General features: G+C 54.1%; 1 protein-coding gene across 1 annotated transcript in view; it reads right to left on the bottom strand.

Moving 5' to 3' along the window:
• LOC130342154 (cytochrome P450 11B, mitochondrial-like) overlaps window positions 1–19169 on the bottom strand; it is a 32859-nt gene that overhangs the window by 1753 nt on the left and 11937 nt on the right. The window contains exons 2-7 of the mRNA XM_056554260.1: window positions 9616–9771; window positions 8086–8285; window positions 6406–6609; window positions 5415–5569; window positions 2964–3130; window positions 2608–2686 (exon numbers count right to left, since the gene is read on the bottom strand). Of these exons, the coding sequence (XP_056410235.1) occupies window positions 2608–2686; window positions 2964–3130; window positions 5415–5569; window positions 6406–6609; window positions 8086–8285; window positions 9616–9771 (961 nt within the window). The remainder of the gene's footprint in view (window positions 1–2607; window positions 2687–2963; window positions 3131–5414; window positions 5570–6405; window positions 6610–8085; window positions 8286–9615; window positions 9772–19169) is intronic.

Raw genomic sequence — 19169 nt, 5'->3', positions numbered from 1 at the left:
TGACGACCCCTACATACTGACCGTTTCCTGTTCCCTTTCTGACGACCCCTACATACTGACCGTTTCCTGTTCCCTTACTGACGACCCCTACATACTGACCGTTTCCTGTTCCCTTACTGACGACCCCTACATACTGACCGTTTCCTGTTCCCTTACTGACGACCCCTACATACTGACCGTTTCCTGTTCCCTTACTGACGACCCCTACATACTGACCGTTTCCTGTTCCCTTACTGACGACCCCTACATACTGACCGTTTCCTGTTCCCTTACTGACGACCCCTACATACTGACCGTTTCCTGTTCCCTTACTGACGACCCCTACATACTGACCGTTTCCTGTTCCCTTTCTGACGACCCCTACATACTGACCGTTTCCTGTTCCCTTTCTGACGACCCCTACATACTGACCGTTTCCTGTTCCCTTTCTGACGACCCCTACATACTGACCGTTTCCTGTTCCCTTACTGACGACCCCTACATAATGACCGTTTCCTGTTCCCTTACTGACGACCCCTACATAATGACCGTTTCCTGTTCCCTTACTGACGACCCCTACATACTGACCGTTTCCTGTTCCCTTACTGACGACCCCTACATACTGACCGTTTCATGTTCCCTTACTGACGACCCCTACATACTGACCGTTTCCTGTTCCCTTACTGACGACCCCTACATACTGACCGTTTCCTACAACCTTACTGACGCCCCCTACATACTGACCGTTTCCTACAACCTTACTGACGCCCCCTACATACTGACCGTTTCCTACAACCTTACTGACGCCCCCTACATACTGACCGTTTCCTATAACCTTACTGACGTACAGTGGGAGAGGTAGAGGGGACAGTATGGGGGTACAGTGTGGGAGGTAGAGGGGACAGTATGGGGGTACAGTGGGGGGGGTAGAGGGGACAGTATGGTGGTACAGTGGGGGAGGTAGAGGGGACAGTATGAGGGTACAGTGGGGAAGGTAGATGGGACAGTATGCGGGTACAGTGGGGGAGGTATAGGGGACAGTATGGGGCTACAGTGGGGGAGGTAGAGGGGACAATATGGGGTTACAGTGGGGGAGGTAGAAGGGATAGTATGGAGGTACAGTGGGAGAGGTAGAGGGGACAGTATGGGAGTACAGTGAGAGAGGTAGAGGGGACAGTATGGGAGTACAGTGGGGGAGGTAGAGGGGACAGTATGGGGTACAGTGGGGGAGGTAGAGCGGACAGTATGGGGGTACAGTGGGGGAAGTAGAAGGGACAGTATGGGGTACAGTGGGGGAGGTAGAGGGGGACCGTATGGGGTACAGTGGGAGAGGTAGGAGGGGTTAGTATGGGGTACGGTGGGGGAGGTAGAGGGGACAGTATTGGGAGTACAGTGGGGGGATGTAGAGGGGACAGTATGGGGTACAGTGGGGGAGGTAGAGGGGTTAGTATGGGGGTACAGTGGGGAGGTAGAGGGTGAGGTACAGGGGACAGTATGGGGGTACATTGTCAGGTGTAGAGGGGACAGTGTGGGAGGTAGAGGAGCAGTATGAGGGTACAGTGGGGAGGTAGAGGGGACAGTATTGGGAGTACAGTGGGGGAGGTAGAGCGGACAGTATGGGGTACAGTGGGGGAGGTAGAGGGGTTAGTATGGGGGTACAGTGGGGAGGTAGAGGGGCAGTATGAGGGTACAGTGGGGGAGGTAGAGGGGACAGTATTGAGAGTACAGTGGGGGAGGTAGAGGGGACAGTATTGGGAGTACAGTGGGGGAGGAAGAGGGGACAGTATGGGGTATAGTGGGGGAGGTAGAGGGGTTAGTATGGGGGTACAGTGGGGAGGTAGAGGGGACAGTGTGGGAGGTAGAGGGGCAGTATGAGGGTTCAGTGGGGGAGGTAGAGGGGACAGTATGGGGGTACAATGGGGAGGTAGAGGGGACAGTATGGGGGTACAGTGGGGGAGGTAGAGGGGACAGTATGGGGCTACAGTGGGGGAGGTAGAGGGGTTAGTATGAGGGTACATTGTCGCGTAGAGGGGACAATATGGGGTTACAGTGGGGGAGGTAGAAGGGATAGTATGGAGGTACAGTATGGGAGTATAGTGCGAGAGGTAGAGGGGACAGTATGGGTGTACAGTGGGGGAGGTAGAGGGGACAGTATGGGGCTACAGTGGGGGAGGTAGAGGGGTTAGTATGAGGGTACATTGTCGGGTAGAGGGGACAATATGGGGTTACAGTGGGGGAGGTAGAAGGGATAGTATGGAGGTACAGTATGGGAGTATAGTGCGAGAGGTAGAGGGGACAGTATGGGTGTACAGTGGGAGAGGTAGAGGGGTTAGTATGGGGTACAGGGGAGGAAGTAGAGGGGACAGTATGGGGTACAGTGGGGGAGGTAGAGGGGTTAGTATGGGGGTACAGTGGGGAGGTAGAGGGAACAGTATTGGGAGTACATTGGGGGGAGGTAGAGGGGACAGTATGGGGATACAGTGTGGCAGATGGGGGTTGCTGAAGGCTGCAGTAGTTTCGGAGTATACCTTGTAGTATCTGATTGGAGGTGTGACATTTTGGGTTGACCCCATCTTACTGGTCCTATAATTTCCCTTTAGTAGGGAGTATTGGGGGTGGAGTACTCACCCCGGAGGGGATGTGGTAGTTGTGCAGCGTGATGTCCTTGGTCAGATGTCTCTGGACGGTGATCCCCACAGGATACAACCTGCAGACAACAGAGCAAATCTCAGTACCCAGTAAAGAGGCGCCACCTAGTGGCCACATAATCAGGAAACTAAACCACCACTGACCCCTCCGCATGTTTCCACCTGCACCTGGCGTCTGGGCTGACAATGAACTCTTCCTTTTAGTGCCCTATAACACTAGTAATGTCTCATCATACAGTATAGGGGCCTGCAGCTGCACCTGAGGGTGAGGAGCACCAGACAGCACTGATCACTTTGTAGACCTGTTCTGCTGATCTCAGGAATTCTCCTACTTACCGGAGTGTCTCCTTGATGGCGCCCTTCAGCAGAGGCATGAGGTTCAGCAGCTGGTTCAAGTCTTTAGGGTTCTGGGCTTCTGCATGGTGAATCTCACTCCGGAGTTCTCTCTGTACGGAAGGGTTCCGGGCCAGCTCAAAGAGGGTGAAGAGTAAGGGCATGGCTGTCTGAGGAAGAAAGAGGGTGAGGAGTAAGGGCATGGCCTAGGAGGAAAGAGGGTGAACAGTAAGGGCATGGCCGTCTGAGGAAGAAAGAGGGTGAGGAGTAAGGGCATGGCTGAGGAGGAAAGGGTGAACAGTAAGGGCATGGCTGAGGAGGAAAGGGTGAAGAGTAAGGGCATGGCTGAGGAGGAAAGGGTGAAGAGTAAGGGCATGGCTGAGGAGGAAAGAGGGTGAAGAGTAAGGGCATGGCTGAGGAGGAAAGGGTGAAGAGTAAGGGCATGGCTGAGGAGGAAAGAGGGTGAAGAGTAAGGGCATGGCTGAGGAGGAAAGAGGGTGAAAAGTAAGGGCATGGCTGAGGAGGAAAGGGTGAAGAGTAAGGGCATGGCTGAGGAGGAAAGAGGGTGAAAAGTAAGGGCATGGCTGAGGAGGAAAGGGTGAAGAGTAAGAGCATGGCCGTCTGAGGAGGAAACGGTGAAGAGTAAGGGCATGGCTGAGGAGGAAAGAGGGTGAAGAATAAGAGCATGGCCTTCTGAGGAGGAAAGGGTGAAGAGTAAGGGCATGGCTGAGGAGGAAAGGGTGAAGAGTAAGGGCATGGCTGAGGAGGAAAGAGGGTGAAGAGTAAGGGCATGGCTGAGGAGGAAATGGTGAAGAGTAAGGGCATGGCTGAGGAGGAAAGAGGGTGAACAGTAAGGGCACGGCCATCTTAGGAAGAAAGAGGGTGAGGAGTAAGGGCATGGCTGAGGAGGAAAGGGTGAACAGTAAGGGCATGGCTGAGGAGGAAAGGGTGAAGAGTAAGGGCATGGCTGAGGAGGAAATGGTGAAGAGTAAGGGCATGGCTGAGGAGGAAAGGGTGAAGAGTAAGGGCATGGCTGAGGAGGAAAGAGGGTGAATAGCAAGGGCATGGCTGAGGAGGAAAGAGGGTGAAGAGCAAGGGCATGGCTGAGGAGGAAAGAGGGTGAAGAGCAAGGGCATGGCTGAGGAGGAAAGAGGGTGAAGAGCAAGGGCATGGCTGAGGAGGAAAGTGTGAAGAGCATGGCCGTCTGAGGAGGAAAGGGTGAAGAGCAAGGGCATGGCTGAGGAGGAAAGTGTGAAGAGCATGGCCGTCTGAGGAGGAAAGGGTGAAGAGCAAGGGCATGGCTGAGGAGGAAAGTGTGAAGAGCATGGCCGTCTGAGGAGGAAAGGGTGAAGAGCAAGGGCATGGCTGAGGAGGAAAGAGGGTGAAGAGCAAGGGCATGGCTGAGGAGGAAAGAGGGTGAAGAGCAAGGGCATGGCTGAGGAGGAAAGTGTGAAGAGCATGGCCGTCTGAGGAGGAAAGGGTGAAGAGCAAGGGCATGGCTGAGGAGGAAAGTGTGAAGAGCATGGCCGTCTGAGGAGGAAAGAGGGTGAAGAGTAAGGGCATGGCTGAGGAGGAAAGTGTGAAGAGCATGGCCGTCTGAGGAGGAAAGAGGGTGAAGAGCAAGGGCATGGCTGAGGAGGAAAGAGGGTGAAGAGCAAGGGCATGGCTGAGGAGGAAAGAGGGTGAAGAGCAAGGGCATGGCTGAGGAGGAAAGAGGGTGAAGAGCAAGGGCATGGCTGAGGAGGAAAGGGTGAAAAGTAAGGGCATGGCCGTCTGAGGAGGAAAGAGGCCATGCCCTTATCCCCAGACTCCTCTGTCCTCTCCTCCTCCACCCCCAGACTCCTCTGTCCTCTCCTTCTCCTCCTCCAGACTCCTCTGTCCTCTCCTCCAGACTCCTCTGTCCTCTTCAAGACCCCTCTGTACTCTCCTCTTCTCCTCCTGACTCTTCTGTCCTCCTCCTCCCTTCTCTTTTTTCTTCTCCAAACTCCTGTCTTTTCCTCCAAACTCCTCTGTCCTCCTCTAGACCCCTCTGTAATTTCCTCTTCCTGACTCCTCTGTCCTCCTCCACCTGACTCCTCCTCCTCCTGACTCCTCTGTCCTGTCCTCTCCACTTCCTCCTGACTTCTCTGTCTTCTCCTCCTCCTCCTCCTGACTCCTCTGTCCTCTCCTCCTCCTCCAGACTCCTCTGTCCTGTCCTTCAGGCCCCTTTGGCAGTAGATGAAATACCATGACAAAAGATCAGGCATGTTGAAATCTAACCTGCCCAATCTCTCCTTCCTATGGCATCGGGCACTGGTGGACATGCACAACCCCCTACACTTGGATAGTTCCATGGTCGGCTTCAGCTGTATATGGCAGCTCTCATCATTCACAATGTGCAATATTTCTCCCCTGGAGCAGATAGCAGGTGTTACACCGCTATATAACATCGCCAACCAGCAGAGTCCTCCTCACCGTGTCCACTCCTCCAGCCATCAGCTCCGTGACGTTGGCCTTTATGGAGTCCAGGGGGAGTTCTCCCTGTAGCAGCAGCTCCGCCATTATCCCTGAGTATCCTCGCTTCTGACTCAGACAGAATTCCTGGTAAATGTTCTGAATGCACCGATCCGCTGCACGGAACAACACAAGGATTAAAGGGGTTGTCTACGAATAGGAAAACAGCACCACTTCTGTCCACAGCGGAGTGATACCGGACACAACCTGTGGACAGGAGTGGACAACCCCCTTTAATCCCGAAATACATAAGATACAGGGAAGGGACAGGAGGGCAAAGGGTGGATACGGTGAAGGGAGAGGAGGGAAGATACGGGGGAGGGAGAGGAGGGTGGATACAAGGATGATACGGGGAAGGGAGAGGAGGACAAAGGGTGGATACGGTGAAGGGAGAGGAGGGAAGATACGGGGAGGGAGAGGAGGGTGGATACAGGGATGATACGGTGAAGGGAGAGGAGGGAAGATACGAGGAGGGAGAGTAGGGTGGATACAGGGAGGGAGAGGAGGGTGGATACAAGGATGATACGGGGAAGGGAGAGGAGGGCAAAGGGTGGATACGGTGAAGGGAGAGGAGGGAAGATACGGGGAGGGAGAGGAGGGTGGATACAGGGATGATACGGTGAAGGGAGAGGAGGGAAGATACGAGGAGGGAGAGTAGGGTGGATACAGGGAGGGAGAGGAGGGTGGATCCAAGGATGATACGGGGAAGGGAGAGGAGTGCAAAGGGTGGATACGGTGAAGGAAGAGGAGGGAAGATACGGGGATGGAGAAGAGGGAAGATACGAGGACGGAGAGAATGGTGGATAGGGGGGGAAGGGAAAGGAGGGGGATATGGGGAGAGGAGGATAGGAGGTAGATGGGGGAAGGGAGAGGAGGACGGAGGGTAGATGGGGGAGAAGGAAGAGGAGGGCGGAGGGTAGATAGGGGGAGAGAGGTCGGTCAGAGAACTCACCTTGCTCGAATATAATATCCCAGGACTTCATATGTTCTTTCCATATGTGGTGGTCTGAGAGGCGCATCAGCTGGTTTGGGTAGTAGAGCAGGGGTAGGGTGGTCTTTATCATGGTCTCCACAGCCCCAATAAACCGCAGAGACTCTTGGTTCGGATGTTCTTCCAGGAGTCCAAGACGTTGTCCATACAAGACATAACTGCTGGCTGACCGGGGCAAATACACAGCCGTGAGAGTCATACCCCAGAAGATACCCAGGTTATGCCGGTATTCACAAAGTTGAGGGGGGGGGGGGGGCTAACTACAATGTGGCTGCACAAAGGGGGCCTAATTACTATGTGGGGGCACGAGGGCTCCTAACTACTATGTAGGTGTTCAAGGGGGGGGTAACTATTATGTGGGAGCACAAAGGGGACCTTACTATGTGGAGGAAAAAGGGGCCTGATTACTGTGTGGATGTTCGGGGGGGGGGGGGGGGCGGGCAACTACTATGTGGGGGCACAAAGGGAACTTGGCCACTATGTGGGGAAACAAGGGGGTCTTACTACTATGTTAGGGCACAAGGGGGACCTGACCCTTAAGATGGGGCACAAGGGGAATGTATGTTTTGGCACAAGGGGGACCTAACTTTCAAGTGGGGACATAAAGGGGCCTGACTACTATGTTAGGGCACAAGGGGGGGGGGGGGGGGTCTGACTAATATGTGGTTGCACAAAGGGGCCTAATGACTATGTTTTTGCACAAGGGAGACCTAACTACTATGTTTTTGCACAAGGGAGACCTAACTACAATGTAGGGGCACAAGGGAGACCTAAATATTATATAGGGGCACAAGGGAGACTTAAATGCAAGGTGGGGATACAAGGGAGACCTAAATATGATATGGGGGCACAAGGGAGACCTAAATGTTATGTGGCACAAGGTAGACCTAACTACTATGTGGGGGCACAATAAGGGTCCTAATACTGCTTGGGAGATAAATAGGGCACTACGGATAGGGAGTTTATACACAGGCCCTCATACATATTAGTGACAATTAGGCTGAACCCTCAGTCTAATGTATAGGGGGCCTCCAGGCATATTGGATATCACGTCCTAGGGGAGATTAGCTGCCACCTGGGTACCCCCAGGAAACAGACTGTGCGGCCAAAGAAGTCATCCTGACGGTCTGGGGTGGATGGAAAAGTAAATGACGCCCCCTGTGGTCACTGGAGGTAAATGCACCGTAATCACTTATAAGCTCTGCAGAGCCTGTGCATGTATATAGCACTGTATGGTGGGTATAAGGGGCACCTATCTAGTATGTGGAGGCACAAGGGGGTCTGTAAAAAGGGCCTCTGGCCAGGGGTCTATATCTGTATTCTAGAGCTCTGGGACCATATGTACAATATGTGACTCATGACATCATCAGTTGGAGGTGTGTCCTAGATAAATGGGCAGGGCTACATTACCTTAATCTGAGCAGAAGCCATGATCCAGCACCATCAGCCAACAGACCCCAATGAATTATTATGGCAGGTAGAATAGCGATGTACGTTGCGTTATTCATGTGTAGGAGCCGTCAGCGGAGCGCAGTGTGCACACAGACGTGTCAGTATTAATGGCTGAAGGATTTTGTGGGGTCCTTAGGTAGGACTTTGTGCTTAGATACATCGGTACAGAGAAGATACGATGTTACTGACCTTCCAGGGTGAATCTGAAGAGGTCGGCGTACAGGTCCACGGTGAGGGTCCCTCTCGTATTTTTACTCATTCGTCGTTGCATAAAGGACACGAAGTCTGTGGCGACCTCGTCCAGGAAGGGCAGGAACTTCTTCACTCCAATCAGGCTCAGGACCTCCTTGTTCATTATAATGCGGTCCGATCTCCAGTCTTCCCCATTCCTGTCCAGACATAAACACTGTCCTCAATGATACGGGGACATGTCCTGAACCCAGGTCTACAGCGTATAAGGAAATGTAGACCCCCAACCCCCAGTCACTGACTGATATGGGGACATGTCCTGAACCCTGGTCTGCAGCCTTCAAGGAAATGTAGAACCCCCCCCCCCCTCCATCCCCCAGTCACTGACTGATACGAGGACATGTCATGGACCCTGGTCTACAGCGTATAAGGAAATATAGACCCCCCCATCCCCCAGTCACTGACTGATACGGGGACATGTCCTGAACCCTGGTCTACAGCCTTCAAGGAAATGTAGACCCTCCACCTGCCCCCATCCCCCAGTCACTGACTGATACGAGGACATGTCATGGACCCTGGTCTACAGCGTATAAGGAGATATAGACCCCCCATCCCCCAGTAACTGACTGATACGGGGACATGTCCTGAACCATGGCCTACAGCCTTCAAGGAAATGTAGACCCTCCACCTGCCCCCATCCCCCAGTCACTGACTGATACGAGGACATGTCATGGACCCTGGTCTACAGCGTATAAGGAGATATAGACCCCCCATCCCCCAGTAACTGACTGATACGGGGACATGTCCTGAACCATGGCCTACAGCCTTCAAGGAGATATAGATGCCCCCACCTGCCCCCCAGTCACTGACTGATACGGGGACATGTCCTGAACCCTGGTCTACAGCGACTACAAGGAGATATAGACCCCCCCATCCCCAAGTCACTGACTGATACGGAGACATGTCCTGAACCATGGTCTACAGCGACTACAAGGAGATATAGACCCCCCCACCTGCCCCCCATCCCCAGTCACTGACTGATGCGGGGACATGTCCTGAACCATGGTCTACAGTGACTACAAGGAGATATAGACCCCACCATCCCCAAGTCACTGACTGATACGGAGACATGTCCTGAACCATGGTCTACAGCGACTACAAGGAGATATAGACCCCCCCACCTGCCCCCCATCCCCAGTCACTGACTGATACGGGGACATGTCCTGAACCATGGTCTACAATGTACAAGGAGATATAGACCCCTCAACTGTCCTTCATCTCCAGTCACTGACTGATACGGGGACATGTCCTGAACCCTGGTCTATAGCGTACGAGGAGATATAGACCCCCCACCCCCCAGTCACTTACTGATACCGGGTAATGTCCTGAACCATGGTCTACAGCCTACAAGGAGATATAGACACCCCCCCATCCCCCAGTAACTGACTGATACGGGGACATATCCTAAACCCAGGACTACAGTGTACAAGGAGATATAGACCCCCATGTGCCCCAGTGCACATCACTTACAACAGAAATACACCATATTTATGGTTCCTCATGTCCCGGTGGGTTGCCCACGAGTCAATGGTCATCCTACGAGGATATACACCCTCACACTGGAAGAGACGGGCCACATCCTGAGGAAGGAGAATGTTCACACTGCTGTGCGAACCCAGGTTCTCCCTACAAAGGAAGAAATAGACATTATGCTGATGAATAATGGAAGAAGAGACAAGACGGGTTCTATACAGAAAAAGCAGTGAAGCTGTGGAGTCTCTGACTACTAGAGGGAGGGGTGACCACCTATCAGTGGAGGAGAGGATTCTTTATAGTAAATGATGCAAACCTACGATTCTTCACTACAAGATCATCAGAAAAAGTGGTACAAAGTTGGAATCATCAGTATATGAAAGAATTCTTTACAGTAAAAGTAATCAAGCTGTAGGATCCATGACTGTAAGAGCTAGTAATGGACATAATAACAAGGTATCAGGTGTGTGTGGATGAAGCAAATGGTGTTAATATAGGAAAGGATTCTTTACTGGAAAAGTGGTGAACCTGTTAAATTCCCGACCACAAGAAGTTATGTGTGGAGGAAAGGTATTGGGGTAGGGAAGGCTTCTTTATTTATAATGACCAGGAGTGATGATAAATGAAGACTAATGAACCCCTCTGTCTTGTGACCAATCTCATCTATCCATTTACCAATCCCCTCTGTCCCTCCACCAGTCCCCTCTGTCCCTCCACCAGTCCCCTCTGTCCCTCCACCAGTCCCCTCTGTCCCTCCACCAGTCCCCTCTGTCCCTCCACCAGTCCCCTCTGTCCCTCCACCAAACCCCTCTATCCTTCCACGAATCCCCTCTGTCCTTCCACCAATCCCCTCTGTCCTTCCACCAATCCCCTCTGTCCTTCCACCAATCCCCTCTGTCCTTCCACCAATCCCCTCTGTCCTTCCACGAATCCCCTCTGTCCTTCCACCAATCCCCTCTGTCCTTCCACCAATCCCCTCTGCCCCTCCACCAAACCCCTCTGTCACTCCACCAAACCCCTCTGTCCTTTCACCAATCCTCTGTCCTTTCATCAATCCTCTCTGTCCTTCCACCAATCGCCTCTGTCCTTTCACCAATCCTCTCTGTCCTTCCACCAATCGCCTCTGTCCTTCCACCAATCCCCTCTGTCCTTCCACCAATCCCCTCTGTCCTTCCACCAAACCCCTCTGTCCTTTCACCAATCCCCTCTGTCCATCCACCAATCTCCTCTGTCCCTCCACCAAACCCCTCTGTCCCTCCATCAAACCCCTCTGTCCTTTCACCAATCCCCTCTGTCCTTCCACGAATCCCCTCTGTTCTTCCACCAATCCCCTCTGTCCCTCCACCAAACCCCTCTGTCCTTCCACTAAACCCCTCTCTCCTTTCACCAATCCCCTCTGTCCTTCCACCAAACCCCTCTGTCCTTCCACCAATCACCTCTGTCCTTCCACCAATCCCCTCTGTCCCTCCACCAAACCCCTCTGTCCTTCCACCAAACCCCTCTGTCCTTCCACCAATCACCTCTGTCCTTCAAAAAATCCCCTCTGTCCCTCCACCAATCCCCTCTGTCCCTCCACCAAACCCATCTGTCCCTCCACCAATCCCCTCTGTCCCTCCACCAAACCCCTCTGTCCTTTCACCAATCCTCTCTGTCCTTCCACCAATCGACTCTGTCCTTCCACCATTCCCCTCTGTCTTTCCACCAAACCCCTCTGTCCTTCCACCAAACCCCTCTGTCCTTCCACCAATCCCCTCTGTCTTTCCACCAAACCCCTCTGTCCTTCCACCAAACCCCTCTGCACTTCCACCAAACCCCTCTGTCCTTCCACCAAACCCCTCTGTCCTTCCACCAATCCTGTGTCTTTCCACCAATCCCTTCTGTCCTTCCATCAAGCCCCTCTGTCCTTCCACCAATCCCCTCTGTCATTCCACCAATCCCCTATGTCCTTCCACGAATCCCCTCTGTCCTTCTACGAATCCCCTCTGTCCCTCCACCAATCCCCTCTGTCCCTCCACCAAACCCCTCTGTCCCTCCACAAAACCCCTCTGTCCCTCAACCAAACACCTCTGTCCCTCCACCAATCCACTCTGTCCCTCCACCAATCCCCTCTGTCCCTCCACCAATCCCCTCTGTCCCTCCACCAATCCCCTCTGTCCCTCCACCAATCCCCTCTGTCCCTCCACCAAACCCCTCTGTCCTTTCACCAATCCTCTTTGTCCTTTCACCAATCCTCTGTCCTTCCACCAAACCCCTCTCTCCCTCCACCAATCCCCTCTGTCCTTCCACCAATCCCCTCTGTCCTTCCATCAATCCCCTCTGTCCTTCCACCAATCCCCTCTGTTCTTCCACCAATCCCCTCTGTCCTTCCACCAATCCCCTCTGTCCCTCCACCAATCCCCTCTGTCCCTCCACCAAACCCCTCTGTCCTTTCACCAATCCTCTTTGTCCTTTCACCAATCCTCTGTCCTTCCACCAAACCCCTCTCTTCCTCCACCAATCCCCTCTGTCCTTCCACCAATCCCCTCTGTCCTTCCATCAATCCCCTCTGTCCTTCCACCAATCCCCTCTGTCCCTCCACCAAACCCCTCTGTCCTTTCACCAATCCTCTTTGTCCCTCCACCAATCCCCTCTGTCCCTCCACCAAACCCCTCTGTCCTTTCACCAATCCTCTTTGTCTTTTCACCAATCCTCTGTCCTTCCACCAAACCCCTCTCTCCCTCCACCAATCCCCTCTGTCCTTCCACCAATCCCCTCTGTCCTTCCATCAATCCCCTCTGTCCTTCCACCAATCCCCTCTGTTCTTCCACCAATCCCCTCTGTCCTTTCACCAATTTCCTCTGTCCTTCCACCAAATCTCTCTGTCCCTCCACCAATCCCATCTGTCCTTCCACCAATCCCCTCTGTCCCTCCACCAATCCCCTCTGTCCCTTTACCAATCCCCTCTGTCCCTCCACCAATAGCCTCTGTTCCTCCAACAATTCCCTCTGTCCTTCCACTAATCCCCTCTGTCCTTCCACCAATCCCCTCTGTCCTTCCACCAATCCCTTCTGTCCTTCCACCAATCCCCTCTGTCCTTCCACCAATTGCCTCTGTCCCTCCACCAATTCCCTCTGTCCCTCCACCAATCCCCTCTGTCCTTCCACCAATCCCCTCTGTCCCTCCACCAGTATCCTCTGGCCCTCCACAAAACCCCTCTGTCCTTCCACCAATCCCCTCTGTCCTTCCACCAATCGCCTCTGTCCCTCCACCATTGCCCTCTGTCCCTCCACCAATCCCCTCTGTCCTTCCACCAACCCCCTCTTTCCTTCCACCAATCCCCTCTGTCCTTCCACCAATCCCCTCTGTCCTTCCACCAATCCCCTCTGTCCTTCCACCAATCCCCTCTGTCCCTCCACCAAACCCATCTGTCCCTCCACCAAACCCCTCTGTCCTTTCACCAATCCTCTTTGTCCTTTCACCAATCCTCTGTCCTTTCACCAATCGCCTCTGTTCTTCCACCAATCCCTTCTGTCTTTCCACAAATCCCCTCTGTCCTTCCACCAATCCCATCTGTCCTTCCACCAAACACCTCTGTCCTTCCACCAATCCTGTGTTTTTCCACATATCCCTTCTGTCCTTCCACCAAGCCCCTCTGTCCTTCCACCAATCCTCTCTGTCCTTCCACCACACCCCTCTGTCCCTCCACCAATCCCCTCTGTCCTTCCACCAATCCCCTCTGTCCTTCCACGAATCCCCTCTGTCCTTCCACGAATCCCCTCTGTCCTTCCACGAATCCCCTCTGTCCCTCCACCAATCCCCTCTGGCCCTCCACCAATAGCCTCTGTCCCTCCACCAATCCCTTCTGTCCTTCCACCAACCCCCTCTGTCCTTCCACCAATCCCCTCTGTCCTTCCACCAATTACCTTTGTCCTTCCACGAATCCCCTCTGTCCTTCCACCAATCCCCTCTGTCCTTCCACGAATCCCCTCTGTCCCTCCACGAATCCCCTCTGTCCCTCCACCAATCCCCTCTGTCCCTCCACCAATCCCCTCTGTCCTTCCACCAATCCCCTCTGTCCTTCCACCAATCCCCTCTGTCCTTCCACCAATCCTCTCTGTCCTTCCACCAAACCCCTGTCCTTCCACCAAACCCCTCTGTCCTTCCACCAATCCCCTCTGTCCTTCCACCAATATCCTCTGGCCCTCCACCAAACCTCTCTGTCCTTCCACCAATCCCCTCTGTCCTTCCACCAATCGCCTCTGTCCCTCCACCAATTCCCTCTGTCCCTCCACCAATCCCCTCTGTCCTTCAACCAACCCCCTCTGTCCTTCCACCAATCCCCTCTGTCCCTCCACCAATATCCTCTGGCCCTCCACAAAACCCCTCTGTCCTTCCACCAATCCCCTCTGTCCTTCCACCAATCGCCTCTGTCCCTCCACCATTCCCCTCTGTCCCTCCACCAATCCCCTCTGTCCTTCCACCAACCCCCTCTGTCCTTCCACCAATCCCCTCTGTCCTTCCACCAATCCCCTCTGTCCTTCCACCAATCCCCTCTGTCCTTCCACCAATCCCCTCTGTCCCTCCACCAAACCCATCTGTCCCTCCACCAAACCCCTCTGTCCTTTCACCAATCCTCTTTGTCCTTTCACCAATCCTCTGTCCTTTCACCAATCGCCTCTGTCCTTCCACCAATCCCTTTTGTCTTTCCACAAATCCCCTCTGTCCTTCCACCAGTCCCCTCTGTCCTTCCACCAATCCTCTCTGTCCTTCCACCAAACCCCTCTGTCCTTCCACCAATCCTGTGTCTTTCCACATATCCCTTCTGTCCTTCCACCAAGCCCCTCTGTCCTTCCACCAATCCTCTCTGTCCTTCCACCACACCCCTCTGTCCCTCCACCAAACCCCTATGTCCCTCCAGCAATCCTCTCTGTCCTTCCACCAATCCCCTCTGTCCTTCCACCAATCCTGTGTCTTTCCACCAATCCCTTCTGTCCTTCCACCAAGCCCCTCTGTCCTTCCACCAATCCCCTCTGTCCTTCCGCCAAACCCCTCTGTCCCTCCACCAAACCCCTCTGTCCCTCCAGCAATCCTCTCTGTCCTTCCACCAATTCCCTCTGTCCTTCCACCAATTCCCTCTGTCCTTCCACCAATTTCCTCTGTCCTTCCACCAATCCTCTCTGTCCCTCCACCAAACCCCTCTGTCCCTCCATCAAACCCCTCTGTCCCTCCAGCAATCCTCTCTGTCCTTCCACCAATCCCCTCTGTCCTTCCACCAATCCTGTGTCTTTCCACCAATCCCTTCTGTCCTTCCACCAAGCCCCTTTGTCCTTCAACCAAGCCCCTCTGTCCTTCCACCAATCCCCTCTGTCCTTCCACCAATCCTCTCTGTCCTTCCGCCAAACCCCTCTGTCCCTCCACCAAACCCCTCTGTCCCTCCAGCAATCCTCTCTGTCCTTCCACCAATTCCCTCTGTCCTTCCACCAATTCCCTCTGTCCTTCCACCAATCCTCTTTGTCATTCCACGAATCCCCTCTGTCCTTCCACCAATCCCCTCTGTCCCTCCACCAATCCCATCTGTCCTTCCACGAATCCCCTCTGTCTTTCCACGAATCCCCTCTGTCCTTCCACAAATCCCCTCTGTCCCTCCACTAATCCCCTCTGTCCCTCCACCAAACCCCTTTGTCCCTCCACCAATCCCCTCTGTCCCTCCAGCAATCCTCTCTTTCCTTCCACCAAACCCCTCTGTCCTTCCACCAAACCCCTCTGTCCTTCCACCAATCCCCTGTGTCTTTCCACCAATCCCCTCGCTCTGTCCTTCCACCAATCCCCTCTGTCCCTCCACCAAACCCCTCTGTCCTTTCACCAATCTCCCCTGTCCTTCCACCAATCACCTCTGTCTCTCCACCAATCCCCTCTGTCCCTCCACCAAACTCATCTGTCCCTCCACCAATCCCTTCTGTCCCTCCACCAAACCCCTCTGTCCTTTCACCAATCCTCTTTGTCCTTTCACCAATCCTCTATCCTTTCACCAATCCTCTGTCCTTTCACCAATCCTTTCTGTCCTTCCACCAATCGACTCTGTCCTTCCACCAATCCCCTCTGTCTTTCCACCATACCCTCTGTCTTTCCACCAAACCCCTCTGCACTTCAACCAAACCTCTCTATCCTTCCACCAATCCCCTCTGTCCTTCCACCAATCCTCTCTGTCCTTCCACCAAATCCCTCTGTCCCTCCACCAAACCCCTCTGTCCCTCCAGCAATCCTCTCTGTCCTTCCACCAAACCCCTCTGTCCTTCCACAAATCCTGTGTCTTTCCAACAATCCCTTCTGTCCTTTCACCAAACCCCTCTGTCCTTCCACCAATCCCCTCTGTGCTTCCACCAAACCACTCTGTCCTTCCACCAATCCTGTGTCTTTCCACCAATCCCTTCTGTCCTTCCACCAAGCCCCTCTGTCCTTCCACCAATCCCCTCTGTCCTTCCACCAATCCCCTCTGTCCTTCCACCAATCCTCTTTGTCATTCCACCAATCCCCTCTGTCCTTCCACCAATCCCCTCTGTCCTTCCACCAATCCCCTCTGTCCCTCCACCAATCCCATCTGTCCTTCCATCAATCCCCTCTGTTCTTCCACGAATTTCCTCTGTTCTTCCACGAATCCCCTCTGTCCCTCCACCAATCCCCTCTGTCCCTCCACCAATCCCCTCTGTCCCTCCACCAATCCCCTTTGTCCCTCCACCAAACCCCTCTGTCCTTCCACTAAACCTCTCTGTCCTTTCACCAATCTCCTCTGTCCTTCCACCAAATCCCTCTGTCCCTCCACCAATCCCCTCTGTCCTTCCACCAATCCCCTCTGTCCCTCCACCAATCCCCTCTGTCCCTCCACCAATCCCCTCTGTCCCTTCACCAATAGCCTCTGTCCCTCCAACAATCCCCTCTGTCCCTCCACCAAACCCCTCTATCCTTCCACCAATCCCCTCTGTCCTTCCACCAGTCCCCTCTGTCCTTCCACCAATCCTCTCTGTCTTTCCACCAAACCCCTCTGTCCTTCCACCAAACCCCTCTGACCTTCCACCAATCCTGTGTCTTTCCACATATCCCTTCTGTCCTTCCACCAAGCCCCTCTGTCCTTCCACCAAGCCCCTCTGTCCTTCCACCAATCCCCTCTGTCCTTCCACCAATCCTCTCTGTCCTTCCACCAAACCCCTCTGTCCCTCCACCAAACCCCTATGTCCCTCCATCAATCCTCTCTGTCCTTCCACCAATCCCCTCTGTCCTTCCACCAATCCTGTGTCTTTCCACCAATCCCTTTTGTCCTTCCACCAAGCCCCTCTGTCCTTCCACCAAACCCCTCTGTCCCTCCACCAAACCCCTCTGTCCCTCCAGCAATCCTCCCTGTCCTTCCACCAATTCCCTCTGTCCTTCCACCAATTCCCTCTGTCCTTCCACCAATCCTCTCTGTCCTTCCACCAAATCCCTCTGTCCCTCCACCAACCCCCTCTGTCCTTCCACCAAACCCCTCTGTCCCTCCACCAAACCCCTATGTCCCTCCAGCAATCCTCTCTGTCCTTCTACCAATCCCCTCTGTCCTTCCACCAATCCTGTGTCTTTCCACCAATCCCTTCTGTCCTTCCACCAAGCCCCTCTGTCCTTCCACCAAACCCCTCTGTCCCTCCACCAAACCCCTCTGTCCCTCCAGCAATCCTCCCTGTCCTTCCACCAATTCCCTCTGTCCTTCCACCAATTCCCTCTGTTCTTCCACCAATCCTCTCTGTCCTTCCACCAAATCCCTCTGTCCCTCCACCAAACCCCTCTGTTCCTCCAGCAATCCTCTCTGTCCTTCCACCAATCCCCTCTGTCCTTCCACCAATCCTGTGTCTTTCCACCAATTCCTTCTGTCCTTCCACCAAGCCCCTCTGTCCTTCCACCTGTCCTTCCACCAATCCTCTCTGTCCTTCCACCAAACCCCTCTGTCCCTCCACCAAACCCCTCTATCCCTCCAGCAATCCCCTCTGTCTTTCCACCAATCCCATCTGTCCTTCCACTAATCCCCTCTGTCTTTCCACTAATCCCCTCTGTCCTTCCACCAAACCCCTCTGCACTTCCACCAATCCCCTCTGTCCTTCCATCAATCCCCTCTGTCCTTCCACCAAACCCCTCTGAACCTCCACCAAACCCCTCTGTCCTTCCACCAAACCACTCTGTCCTTCCACCAATCCTGTGCCTTTCCACCAATCCCTTATGTCCTTCCACCAAGCCCCTCTGTCCTTCCAGCAATCCCCTCTGTCCTTCCACCAATCCCCTCTGTCCCTCCACCAATCCCCTCTGTCCTTCCACCAATCCCCTCTGTCCTTCCACCAATCCCCTCTGTCCTTCCACCAATCCCCTCTGTCCCTCCACCAATCCCCTCTGTCCCTCCACCAATCCCCTCTGTCCCTCCACCAATCCCCTCTGTCCCTCCACCAATCCCCTCTGTCCTTCCACCAATCCTGTGTCTTTCCACCAATCCCTTCTGTCCTTCCACCAAGCCCCTCTGTCCTTCCACCAAACCCCTCTGTCCCTCCACCAAACCCCTCTGTCCCTCCAGCAATCCTCCCTGTCCTTCCACCAATTCCCTCTGTCCTTCCACCAATTCCCTCTGTTCTTCCACCAATCCTCTCTGTCCTTCCACCAAATCCCTCTGTCCCTCCACCAAACCCCTCTGTTCCTCCAGCAATCCTCTCTGTCCTTCCACCAATCCCCTCTGTCCTTCCACCAATCCTGTGTCTTTCCACCAATTCCTTCTGTCCTTCCACCAAGCCCCTCTGTCCTTCCACCTGTCCTTCCACCAATCCTCTCTGTCCTTCCACCAAACCCCTCTGTCCCTCCACCAAACCCCTCTATCCCTCCAGCAATCCCCTCTGTCTTTCCACCAATCCCATCTGTCCTTCCACTAATCCCCTCTGTCTTTCCACTAATCCCCTCTGTCCTTCCACCAAACCCCTCTGCACTTCCACCAATCCCCTCTGTCCTTCCATCAATCCCCTCTGTCCTTCCACCAAACCCCTCTGAACCTCCACCAAACCCCTCTGTCCTTCCACCAAACCACTCTGTCCTTCCACCAATCCTGTGCCTTTCCACCAATCCCTTATGTCCTTCCACCAAGCCCCTCTGTCCTTCCAGCAATCCCCTCTGTCCTTCCACCAATCCCCTCTGTCCCTCCACCAATCCCCTCTGTCCTTCCACCAATCCCCTCTGTCCTTCCACCAATCCCCTCTGTCCTTCCACCAATCCCCTCTGTCCCTCCACCAATCCCCTCTGTCCCTCCACCAATCCCCTCTGTCCCTCCACCAATCCCCTCTGTCCCTCCACCAATCCCCTTTGTCCCTCCACCAATAGCCTCTGTCCCTCCAACAATCCCCTCTGTCCTTCCACTAATCCCCTCTGTCCTTCCACCGATCCCCTCTGTCCTTCCACCAATCCCCTCTGTCCTTCCACCAATCCCCTCTGTCCTTCCACCAATCCCCTCTGTCCTTCCACCAATCCCCTCTGTCCCTCCACCAATCCCCTCTGTCCTTCCAAAAAACCCCTCTGTC

The sequence above is a fragment of the Hyla sarda genome, unplaced genomic scaffold, assembly GCF_029499605.1.
Source record: "Hyla sarda isolate aHylSar1 unplaced genomic scaffold, aHylSar1.hap1 scaffold_638, whole genome shotgun sequence".
Classification (NCBI taxonomy): domain Eukaryota; kingdom Metazoa; phylum Chordata; class Amphibia; order Anura; family Hylidae; genus Hyla; species Hyla sarda.
Note: the sequence above shows the minus strand (reverse complement) of the source record. Positions and strands in the feature narration are given on the sequence as shown.